This window comes from Erythrolamprus reginae, chromosome 2, assembly GCF_031021105.1.
Source record: "Erythrolamprus reginae isolate rEryReg1 chromosome 2, rEryReg1.hap1, whole genome shotgun sequence".
Classification (NCBI taxonomy): Eukaryota; Metazoa; Chordata; class Lepidosauria; order Squamata; family Dipsadidae; genus Erythrolamprus; species Erythrolamprus reginae.
This window is the reverse complement of record NC_091951.1, coordinates 343,548,116-343,560,992: the sequence shown is the minus strand read 5'-3', so window position 1 is coordinate 343,560,992 and position 12,877 is coordinate 343,548,116. Positions and strand designations below refer to the sequence as shown.

The 12,877-nt window shown below is 38.7% G+C and overlaps 1 protein-coding gene across 1 annotated transcript in view; it reads right to left on the bottom strand.

Moving 5' to 3' along the window:
• DYM (dymeclin) overlaps positions 1 to 12,877 on the bottom strand; it is a 293,904-nt gene that overhangs the window by 58,602 nt on the left and 222,425 nt on the right. The window contains exon 16 of the mRNA XM_070736919.1: positions 8,571 to 8,684. Coding sequence (XP_070593020.1) covers positions 8,571 to 8,684 — 114 coding nt within the window. The remainder of the gene's footprint in view (positions 1 to 8,570; positions 8,685 to 12,877) is intronic.

Sequence of the window (12,877 nt, the reverse complement as noted above, 5' to 3'; positions counted from 1 at the left end):
CGAGGGGGAAAGTGGAAATTGAAGAGAAAAGAGTGAGACGGAGTGAAAGAGAGAGAGAGAAGAGAGAGAGACACAGATAAAAGAGGGGAAGAGAGGGTGGGAGAGGGAGAGAAAAGAGAGAGAGAGGAGAAAGAGAGAGATAAAAGACAGGGGGAGAGAGTTGAAAGAGAGAAAGGAGAGAGAGACACACACATGAAAAATATAGACAGATAAAAGAGAGAGAGGGAGAGTGGGAGTGAGGGGGAGAGAGAGAGAGGAAAACGAAAGACATAGAAACATAGAAGACTGACGGCAGAAAAAGACCTCATGGTCCATCTAGTCTGCCCTTATACTATTTTCTATATTTTATCTTAGGATGGATATATGTTTATCCCAGGCGTGTTTAAATTCAGTTACTGTGGATTTATCTACCACGTCTGCTGGAAGTTTGTTCCAAGCATCTTCTACTCTTTCAGTAAAATAATATAAATAAACATTTGTCTTGAAAGAGTTGAGCTCCTATTTGTTTTTAAGATGAATTGCCTTAATATCCTTCCCCTGACATAGTAGCATATCAGGACATTGCCTGGCGGGTATTTCTGCTTATGTTGACCTAAGCACTGTAATGAAGAGAGCGCTTTATATTTCTTTCTTTATAAAATCCTTCCTTTTTTTTCTCTCGCAAACACAATCCCAGACTGGCCTCAAAGATACACATTTTAACGATATAGAAACATAGAAGACTGACGGCAGAAAAAGACCTCAAGGTCCATCTAGTCTGCCCTTATACTATTTCCTGTATTTTATCTTAGGATGGATATATGTTTATCCCAGGCATGTTTAAATTCAGTTACTGTGGATTTACCAACCACGTCTGCTGGAAGTTTGTTCCAAGGATCTACTACTCTTTCAGTAAAATAATATTTTCTCACGTTGCTTCTGATCTTTCCCCCAACTAACTTCAGATTGTGTCCCCTTGTCCTTGTGTTCACTTTCCTATTAAAAATACTTCCCTCCTGAACCTCATATGTAACCCTTTAACATATTTAAATGTTTCAATCATGCCCACCCTTTTCCTTCTGTCCTCCAGAGTCCAGACTATACGGATTGAGTTCATTAAGTCTTTCCTGATACGTTTTATGCTTAAGACCTTCCACCATTCTTGTAGCCCGTCTTTGGACCCGTTCAATTTTGTCAATATCTTTTTGTAGGTGAGGTCTCCAGAACTGAACACAGTATTCCAAATGGGGTCTCACCAGCGCTCTATACAGCGGGATCACAATCTCCCTCTTCCTGCAGAGACAGATGAAAGAGAGGAAGAGAGGAAGAAAGTGATAAAAGAGAGAGACAGAAGAGAGATAGAAGAAAGAGAAAGAGAGATAAGAAAGTGAGGGGGGGAGGGGGAAGGAAAGAGAAAAGAGAGAGAGAAGAGAGGGAGGGAGAGTGAAAGAGAGCGAAAGGAGAGAGAGAGACACACACACACACACACACAGGAAAGAGAGATACAGGAAACCAAAAGAGACAGATAAAAGAGAGAGAGTGATAATCAGGGGGATAGAAACTGAAAGACAGATAAAAGAGAGGGAAGAAAGAGGGAGGGAGAGAAAAAAGAGACAGGAGAGAGATAGAGGAAAGAGAAAGAGAGAGATAAAAGAGAGAGGGGGAGAGAGTGAAAGAGAGAGGAGAGAGACACACACACACACACACAGGAAAGAGAGGTACAGGAAAAAGAAAGGGAGACAGATAAAAGAGAGAGGTGGAGTTGGGGAGAGAGACAGAAAGAGAAAGAGAGAGAAAGACAGAACTTTGGAAGTGGGGAAAAAAGGGAGAACAGGGAAGGCCCAATGCGTGCTGGGACTAATCCACCAGATCTTTAAGTGCCTCCTTCTCATAATCTTCTGCCATAAAATAGAAACCCAGCGAACCTCGCCTGGGAAAAGAGACAGCACTATCTTTGAACGCTGCCGCCTCCCCAAGCCCGGAGAGACCCAGGGCCTATTAATGTGGTTTTATCTCCTCCTCCCACAAGGTGAAGGGAAAAATCTTAAGAGCTGGATATTTCAACACCTGCCGCTTTATCTCCTGGCTCCTGCTGCTATCATCTCAGGCGGTTAATTAGCCAGTAAGGCAAAAAAACAGCCAGCAGCCCTTTTTTAAACTGACAGCTAATTATGTTGCACTTATCTCCAACAGGAGCCGGACCAGGAGGCCGTCTCCTTTCCCAGTTCTCAAGACCTTGACTTGCCAAATAAAGGCCTAGTTTGCTCTCAGCAAGCTTGCAATGGACAGGTGAGCTCCTCGACTCACGGACAAGCAACTTGTATTTATTTATTTATTTATTTATTTTATTAGAGTTGAAAGGGACCCTGCAGGTCATCTAGTCCAACCCCCTGCTCAAGCAGGAAACCTTACACCACCCCAGCCAGACTGTGTCGAGTGTTGGGGCATTCACAACCTCCGCTGTTAGGCCGTTCCATTGGTTGGTCGCTCTGACTGTCAGGCCTGGGAGCATGAGTGGCTGAAAGTATGTATACAGTGTTCCCTCGATTTTCGCGGGTTCAAACTTCGCGAAAAGTCTATACCACGGTTTTTAAAAAATATTCATTTAAAAAATACTTCATGGGTTTTTCCCCTATACCACGGTTTTTCCCACCCAATGACGTCATATGTCATCGCCAAACTTTCGTCTGCTTTTAATAAATATTTTTTTAAATAAACTTTAATAAATAAACATGGTGAGTAATAATCTAAATGGTTGCTAACGGAATGGAAAATTGCAATTTAGGGGTTTAAAGTGTTAAGGGAAGATTTGTGATACTGTTCATAGCCAAAAATAGTGTATTTACTTCCGCATCTCTACTTCGCGGAAATTCGACTTTTGCGGGCGGTCTCGGAATGCATCCCCCGCGAAAATCGAGGGAACACTGTACAGTGATCCCTCGTTTTCCGCAGGGGATGCATTCCAAGACCACCCGTGAAAAACAAATTTCCGTGAAGTAGAGGAAAGATTATTTTTTTTAACGTATTAAATGAGTATTTGGACTTTTAAAACCCACCCTTTACATTAAACAGTCATTCTATAATGTTTCTCAGATGGAATTACATGTGATGTCCTACCAGTTTCTTTAATAGAGTACAGCAGTACTGTAGAAGAATTTTATGAATTTTTAATGGATTTAACATTTTTAATGGATGTAGTGGATTTAAGCCCCTTTTGAAAACCCGTGAAATAACGAATTCGTGAAAGATGAACCGTGATGTAGCGAGGGATTACTGTACTATTTTAAGAGTTATTATTTCTTTGTACACTCTTCTTTTGATATTGTAAATTTTTAACCTTGTTTTAAATTTTGTTAGCCGCCCGGAGTCCACTGGAGTTGGGCGGCATATAAATCTTGTTAATTAAACCAACCAACCAGCCAGCCAGCCAGCCAACCAACCAACCAACCAACCAACCAACCAACCAACCAACCAACCAACCAACCAACAAACAAACAAACAAACAAACAAACAAGCCTGAACTTAAAGGTTCGTTGTGGGTAGTATGGTCTTGTCAAAGAACAGCACAAGAGTTATTTGTAGGATGGCATTTCTAGCAGATAGGTGATAATTAATTATTTAGTTTAGCCAATTTTATCGGGGTAATATGCCATCTATAGAACATTTTAATTAAATTTTCCTTATAAGATGTGGCTAGAATTAATTTAAAATTTCTGCTCCATATGAGTTGCCCTTCTTCGGCTTTAATTTCTTTTTTAAGGTCGAGGTTCCATTGTTTGATGTTGGTTTTTATTTTAGTATTGTCAAATTCATTAGTTGCTAGATAACAGTAAAAAAATTTAATTAGTTGCTCCTGGGGTCCTAGACATATTTTGTCTAATACAGTATTTTTTGCTATTCCTACTGTATTTTTATCTTTATTGAATTTAGATTGAATTTGTAGATACTCCCACCATTCTGTTTTTTTGGTTTCTAGATTTAATTTCTCCGTTGGTATTTATTATGTCTTTGTATCTTATTATATTTTTTTTTTGTGTGGAAGTTAGGGTGTACGTAGGCTTCCAAAGGGACATACCATAATGGAATCCCTTTATAAAGCGGCAATTCCCCTCGTAGGGATCTGTAGTGATCCACCATTGAACTGGAATATTCAACAAATCGTAAGAATATCACACACCATATATGTTCAGTGGGAAAGCGAGCGGACGCGGTCAGACATCCAAGTATCCTTAGTTACATTTGCAGTACGTAAACATTCTCGTCTCAATTATCTAAACAAATGTTAAGTCCTCGTTATCTCCGTTTACAGGGTGTTCCTGTGTATGATGTTCCTCTAAATAGCATATCTGAACCTCCTGCCTCTCCTAAAGGGGCAATTGTTGATTGCAAGAGGTTGTTTTGGGGTATACAAATAGTCCTCGACTTACAACGGTACCTCTAGCGATTGTTTGAGGTTGCAACAGCACTGAAGAAAGGGGCTATTTTTCACACTTAAAACCACTCCAACATATCCATAGTCACGTGATCAAAATGCTTGGCCACTGGCATGTACTTATGAGGGTTGCAGTTTCCTGAGTTCATGTGATCATGACCTCCTGTCCTGACGAACAAGGTCAACATGGAAGTCGGAATCACTTTATGACCAGGCGGGGGTTGCTACTTACCGGTGCTACCGGTGAGCATCCCACGGAGCTCTGGTGTGGCCCATACCAGCCCGCTACTGTTTATAATCATGTTACTAACTTAAAAACTGCAGCGGGTCAACCCTGAAGTTGGCCTGAGCATGGCCATTCTCTAGCTTCAGCTTTGCCACATTGGAGCTGAGCGTTTATTTTGGGGGGGGGGGGCAGAGTAGAGATAGAAGGGGTTTGTAGCCAAAATAAAATGCTTTCTCTTGGGAACCAAAGACGTTTCCACAGGGGGTCGGAGAGACTACTTCACCTTCAACCGCAACAACACACAAGCACGAAATAGATTAAAACTAAATGTCAACCGCTCCAAACTACACTGCAAAAAATACGACTTCAGCAATATTCAATGCCTGGGAGGCACTACCTAACTCTGTGGTTTCTACTCCTAACCCCAAACCTTTAACCTTAGACTACCTACAATTGACCTCTCTCCCTTTCTAAGAGGTCTGTAAGGGGCGTGCATAAGTGCACCATTGTGCTTACCGTCCCTGTCCAACTGTTCTATTGTCTTCTATCATTACTTTTTATCATTACTTATCTAATGTTTTATTTGTACAAATTACAATCCTATAATTTTTGACAAATACAGATAAATAAATACAAATACAAATAGAATCAGTGTGTACACTTCAAACTCCAGCTATTAAAAAAATCTGTTGCTGTATTCTATTTCTCTGCAGCCAGTTTTGCTTTTAGGAATAAATATCTTTTTTCTTTCTTCACAGCTGTCTGGATTTCATTTTTATTTATTCTTGTACAACCCCAAATCGAATTGGAACCCCAAATTATACCAGGAACAATCATACTTTGCTCATTAGAAACATAAAAACATAGAAGACTGACGGCAGAAAAAGACCTCATGATCCATCTAGTCTGCCCTTATACTATTTTCTGTATTTTATCTTAGGATGGATATATGTTTATCCCAGGCATGTTTAAATTCAGTTACTGTGGATTTATCTACCATGTCTGCTGGAAATTTGTTCCAAGGATCTACTACTCTTTCAGTAAAATAATACTTTCTCATGTTGCTTTTGATCTTTCCCCCAACTAACTTCAGATTGTGTCCCCTTGTTCTTGTGTTCACTTTCCTATTAAAAACACTTCCCTCCTGGACCTTATTAAACCCTTTAACATATTTAAATGTTTCGATCATGTCCCCCCTTCTCCTTCTGTCCTCCATTCCCAATAAACGGCTATTACTGCCTTGTTTAGCTCAATTCTGGAGTCCTGGTGGCCCAGCGGTTAGAAAGTGCAGACAAACTCTGCCCACGGCCAGAAGTTTGATCCTGACTGGTTCAAGGTTGACTCAGCCTTCCGTCTTTCCGAGGTCGATAAAATGTTGACCCAGATTGTTGGGGGCAAGATGCCGACATTGGAAACTGCACACACCATGCAAAGCACTGTGCAATGGTATATAAGTCTAAATGCTATTGGTAATTCAAATACCTGGAGACCCACTCTCAATATCATCTTCCTTAAGAATGATAGCAGGAAAAACTCTTTTCGGGACTTTGGGTGTATAGAAACATAGAAACATAGAAGTCTGACGGCAGAAAAAGACCTCCTGGTCCATCTAGTCTGCCCTTATACTATTTTCTGTATTTTATCTTAGGATGGATATATGTTTATCCCAGGCATGTTTAAATTCAGTTACTGTGGATTTATCTACAACGTCTGCTGGAAGTTTGTTCCAAGGATCTACTACTCTTTCAGTAAAATAATATTTTCTCATGTTGCTTTTGATCTTTCCCCCAACTAACTTCAGATTGTGTCCCCTTGTTCTTGTGTTCACTTTCCTTTTAAAAACACTTCCCTCCTGGACCTTATTTAACCCTTTAATATATTTAAATGTTTCGATCATGTCCCCCCTTTTCCTTCTGTCCTCCAGACTATACAGATTGAGTTCATTAAGTCTTTCCTGATACGTTTTATGCTTAAGACCTTCCACCATTCTTGTAGCCTGTCTTTGGACCCGTTCAATTTTGTCAATATCTTTTTGTAGGTGAGGTCTCCAGAACTGAACACAGTATTCCAAATGTGGTCTCACCAGCATTCTATATAGCGGGATCATAATCTCCCTCTTCCTGCTTGTTATACCTCTAGCTATGCAGCCAAGCATCCTACTTGCTTTCCCTACCGCCTGACTGCAATGTTCACCCATTTTGAGACTGTCAGAAATCACTACCCCTAAATCCTTTTCTTTTGAAGTATTTGCTAACACAGAACTGCCAATACAATACTCAGATTGAGGATTCCTTTTCCCCAAGTGCATTATTTTACATTTGGAAACATTAAACTGCAGTTTCCATTGCTTTGACCATTTATCTAGTAAAGCTAAATCATTTACCATATTACAGACGCCTCCAGGAATATCAACCCTATTGCACACTTTAGAGTCATCGGCAAATAGGCAAACCTTCCCTACCAAACCTTCCCCTATGTCACTCACAAACATATTAAAAAGAATAGGACCCAGAACAGACCCTTGTGGCACACCGCTTGTAACCTGACTGCTCAGAATACTCGCCGTTAACAATAACTCTCTGATGTCTACGCCTCAGCCAGCTGCAAATCCATTGAACTATCCAGGGATTAAGTCCAATCTTCACTAATTTATCTATCAGCTCTTTATGTGGAACCGTATCAAAGGCTTTGCTGAAGTCCAGGTAGGCAATATCCACGGCACCACCTTCATCCAACACCTTTGTGACATAGTCAAAGAAATCAATGAGATTAGTCTGACATAATTTGCCTTCAGTAAAGCCATGCTGATTTGGGTCCAATAAGTTATTGTTTTTTAGGTGCTGATTTATCCTCTTTTTGAGTAGAGTCTCCATCATTTTAACTACCACTGATGTCAAGCTAACTGGCCTGTAGTTACCAGCTTCTTCTCTACTGCCCTTCTTGTGGATAGGCACAACACTGGCCATTCTCCAATCCTCAGGAACTTCTCCTGTTAACAAGGATTGGTTAAACAAATCAGTCAGGGGGGTAGCAATGACAGATCTGAGTTCTTTAAGAACTCTGGGGTGGATGCCATCTGGACCCATTGCCTTATTTATCTTTAATCGTTCAAGTTCTTCTAAGACATCGGCTTCTAAGATCACTGGAGCTGAATCCGTACAGCTGGAAGCAATGCTATATCCCTCCATAGTATTATTTTGTAAGGTGTCTTTTGAGAAAACTGAACAGAAGTAGCTATTGAAATGGTCAGCGATCTCCTTATTCCCATTAATGCATGTATTATCATAGAAGTCTGACAGCAGAAAAAAGACCTCATGGTCCATCTAGTCTGCCCTTATACTATTTTCTGTATTTTATCTTAGGATGGATATATGTTTATCCCAGGCATCTTTAAATTCAGTTGCTTTCCCTACCGTCTCACCCATTTTGAGACTGTCAGAAATCACTACCCCTAAATCTTTTTCTTCTGAACTATTTGCTAACACAAAACTGCCAATACAATACTCAGATTGAGGATTCCTTTTCCCCAAGTGCATTATTTTACATTTGGAAACATGAAACTGCAGTTTCCATTGCTTTGACCATTTATCTAGTAAAGCTAAATCATTTATCATATTACAGATGCCTCCAGGAATATCAACCATATTGCACACTTTAGAGTTATCGGCAAATAGGCAAACCTTCCCTACCAAACCTTCCCCTATGTCACTCACAAACATATTAAAAAGAATAGGACCCAGAACAGACCCTTGTGGCACACCGCTTGTAACCTGACTCTGCTCAGAATACTCGCCGTTAACAATAACTCTCTGATGTCTACGCTTCAGCCAGCTGCATGGTGTAAAAAGAAAGGAAGGCAAGTTTCTCTGTGCAAGAAATTTCAGGAAAGTGAAAAGCGGAAAGAAGTCTTAAAATTAGTTTTGCCACACTCACCCGGAGCCTGTCTTTGGGCAGGGCGACAGCTCCTTGTTTGATGATTTCGAGTACCCGTTCTACTGACAGCGCAGCTCCAGGATGCTCGATCCGTGAGCTAAAGAAGCTGATCACCTTGAATGAAACACAAGATAAAGACAACAACATCATTTACTGAAGCAGGGCCAGGAATCTGTCCGTCCCATGAAAAAAAACCAAAATTTGAAAATCTGCATCACTGGATTATGGTGATGATTGAGTGGTTTCTTAATGGGAATTTGCCAGTTATATAGCTCAGAGGTCTTCAAACTTGCCAACTTTTAAGACTTGGGGACTTCAACTCCCAGAAATCTCCAGCCAGCCTACTAGAGAATTGACTGGAGAATTCTGGGAGTTGAAGTCCATAAGTCTTAAAGTTGGCAGGTTTGGGCAGATTAAAACTAAGACTAAATATTTATAAACTGAATGAGCCAGTATGTATGTATGTATGTATGTATGTATGTATGTATGTATGTATGTATGTATGTACAGTATTAATTAATTAAGACTCTAATTAATTAATTAAGAGTTCTATGCAGCCCAATACCTCAACCGCAATAACACAAGAGCACGCAACAGATTCAAACTTAATACGAACCGCGCCAAACTTGACTGTAAAAAATATGATTTCAACAATTGAGTTATCGAAGCATGGAACTCATTACCGGACTCAATTGTATCAACCCCTAACCCTCAACACTTCTCCCTTAGACTCTCCACGATTGACCTCTCCTGGTTCCTAAGAGGCCAGTAAGGGGCGTACATAAGTGCACTGATGTGCCTTTCGTCCCCTGTCCAATTGTCTTTCCTTTCTTTCACTTATCATATATATTCTCTTCCTTTCATATATCCTCTCCTCTAAGCCCACTTTCACCCTCTTTTATATTATCACATGTCTATTTTCTTCCTATGTATTTATGTATTGGACAAATGAATGAATAAATAAATAAAAATAAATAAATATTCAGGGCAGCTTGCAACAAGTAAAATACAATACAACAGTAATAATAAGAAGTCAATCATTGTGTTGTACCATATGATTCTTGACAAATGTATATTTTATTTTATCTACGCTGAGAGCATATGCACCAAGACAAATTCCTTGTGTGTCCAATCACACTTGGCCAATAGAAATTCTATTCTATTCTATATAACACATCAGTATTTAAATATTATTCTGAAAGGATCTCATCCAGCAATGCCTCTAAATATACACCTTATCTTGAGAAATCAGGTAGACACAGGAATACTGGCCCTGCCATTGAGTCTGCTAACATTCCTTTAATAATCTTCTTCAAGGACTTGGAAATGGTTTGCTGCCTGAGATTCCTTTGTACTCAAAGAGTTAAGACACCCACCTGAAGGCATTAAGCCTCATTAGGCCTTTACAACTCTGCTATTAGTAAAACAAAAAGAGAGCGGATGGTCTGATTATTCAGGGATTCAAATGAAAGGCACCATTCCTGCAAGCAAACTATAGAGGCTGCCTCCCTAATTTGGAGCAGCATCCAAGGATTTGGAGGGGGGGGGGGGATGCAAAGCAAATTCAGAAATTCAGCAATGGAATCACTTTGCTGATGCTAATAGTTTCTTGCTGCAAATCCTAAACAAATTTATTTCCAAAATGTGAAAAGCAACCACTTAGAAGTAGACTTTCTTTATAATGCTACATCACAAACACCGTAGCACTTGCAATAAAAATGGATTTTTTAAGTGTTTGTGTGGGGGGGATATGTCTTTTAAAAAAAGGAACAAAGTGGCAAACAACTTAACAACTGGCAAAAAAGATTGCAATTTTTTGGGGGGTGAGGTGGAGGGCTCCATGGTGGCTATAAGTCAAGGACTATCAGTAGCAGGCGCTCAGGATAACTAACTCCCTAGTTTTAAACAGAACAGGTCCCATTAAGACACCATTTAAAAATAAAACCTCTGCATTGTGACTACACAAAGACATTCACAAAAGGGAACAAAAGACAATGGTAGCAAAAGGTTTGATTGTTCTTTAGCACTTATATTACTGACCCCTTGTATCTTGGACATAAACTATTTTAACTCTGACCTTCAATGCGAGGCTATAGAGCACTGCACACCAAGACAATTAAGACCTAAAAACAGTTTTTTCCCTGAATGCCATCACTTTGCTACACAAATAATTCCCTCACCACTGTCAAACTATTTATTTATTTTATTATTTTATTATTTAGATTTGTATGCCGCCCCTCTCCGCAGACTCGGGGCGGCCTTACTAAGGCTGCCTTACCATTAGTCTTTTCATTGTTCCTATCACCCATCTTCTCCTACTTATGACTGTATGACTGTAACTTGTTGCTTGTATCCTTATGATTTATATTAATATTGTTTATTCATTGCTTATTTGTACCCTACGACAATCATTAATTCTTGTACCTCATGCTTCTTTACAAATGTAGTTTTTCTTTTATCTATACTAAGCGCATAAATATTGGAGGAATAATAATAATAATAATAATAATAATAATAATAATAATAATAATAATAATGGCACAGATGATCCACTGGAACTTTTGCCGGAACTACCATTTACCAGTGGCAAAGAACTGGTGGGATCATAAGCCCGAAAAAGTGGTTGAAAATGAGCAAGCAAAACTACTGTGGGACTTCCCACTTCATACTGACCGAATTCTGAAGCATAACACACCAGACATCCTGATTGTGGAGAAAAAGAAAGTATGGATCATCGACATCGCACTCCCAGGAGACAGCAGAATTGAGGAGAAGCAGCTAGAGAAATTAGTGAAATACGAAGATCTAAAAATCGAGCTGCAACGACTCGGGCATAAGCCAGTGAAAGTGGTCCCAGTGGTACTTGGCACGCTGGGCGCAGTGCCAAAGGATCTCAGCGGACATTTGAAAACCATCGGAATTGACAAAATCTCCATCTCTCAATTGCAAAAGGCCGCGTTACTGGGATTGGAAAACATAATTCGCCACTACATCACGCAGTCCTAGGAGCTTGGGAAGTGCCCGACTGGTGATGAAATAAGAAATCCAGCATAGTGATCTCGTTTGCTGTGTTGTACTGACATAATAATAATAATAATAATAATAATAATAATAATAATAATCATCATCATCATCATCATCATCATCATCATCATCAAAGACAAATTCCTTGTGTGTCCAATCACACTTGGCCAATAAAAAATTCTATTCTATTCTATTCTTGTTTAGATTTCCCTTCTGGTTTCAGAGATCTTGTGGTGCTGCTGCTTATCAAATTGATTAATCTAATAGGAAAATTCTCAATACAACAAAAGAAATAAGCCAACTTTTTATAACACTCATGACTTCGGTCCAGCCTTTGCAACTGCCTTTTTGCAAGAAAAAACCCATCCCGTTCGCCAGAAAAGAAGTCCATTTAGTTCTGGAACAGACTTCGGCAATAAATGAAAACATAATTCATACTAGCCTTGGTTACTAAGTGACCCAGATGTTTTTTATCTGCACAATATTAGAGCTGTTACAGCTCAAACCCACAAATCTAAGCAAGCGTAATTCGTGCGTTCTGCAAATAACATTAAGCACAGCTTTAGGAATATAAGATGCACGGTGGATCTTTCTACTGCAGGGTCTTTTTTCTTGGCCTTGTTTGAAGACGGGGGTGGGGGGGTGGGGGGGAAGAGAGAGAGAGAGATTAAAACAGTCAGTCTTCCTTGCTCTCTTCTACAGCAACAGGGATGATTAAAATCAAGGGATGCCTTTGTTTTATTTTATTTATTTATTAGATTTTATTTATTTATTTATCAGATTTTATTTATTTATTTATTAGATTTTATTTATTAAATTTTATTTATTTATTAGATTTTATTTATTTATTTATTAGATTTTATTTATTATTTTATTTTATTTTATTTATTATTTTATTATTATTTTTATTTATTTTTTATTTTCTATTTTCTATTTATTTATTTATTTATTCATTCATCCATTTATTTATTTATTTATTAGATTTTATTTATTTATTTATTTATTAGATTTTATTTATTATTTTATTTTATTTTATTATTTTATTATTATTTTTATTTATTTATTTAGTTTTTATTTATTTATTTATTTATTCATTCATTCATTCATTCATCCGTTTATTTATTTATTTATTTATTTATTAGATTTGTATGCCACCCCTCTCCAAAGACTCGGGGCGTCTCACAATAGTAATAAAAAACAATATAGCAGTTTTATCGGTAATCCTCGACTTACAACCATAGTTGAGTCCCAAATTTCTGTTGCTAGGCAAGGCAGCTCTGAAA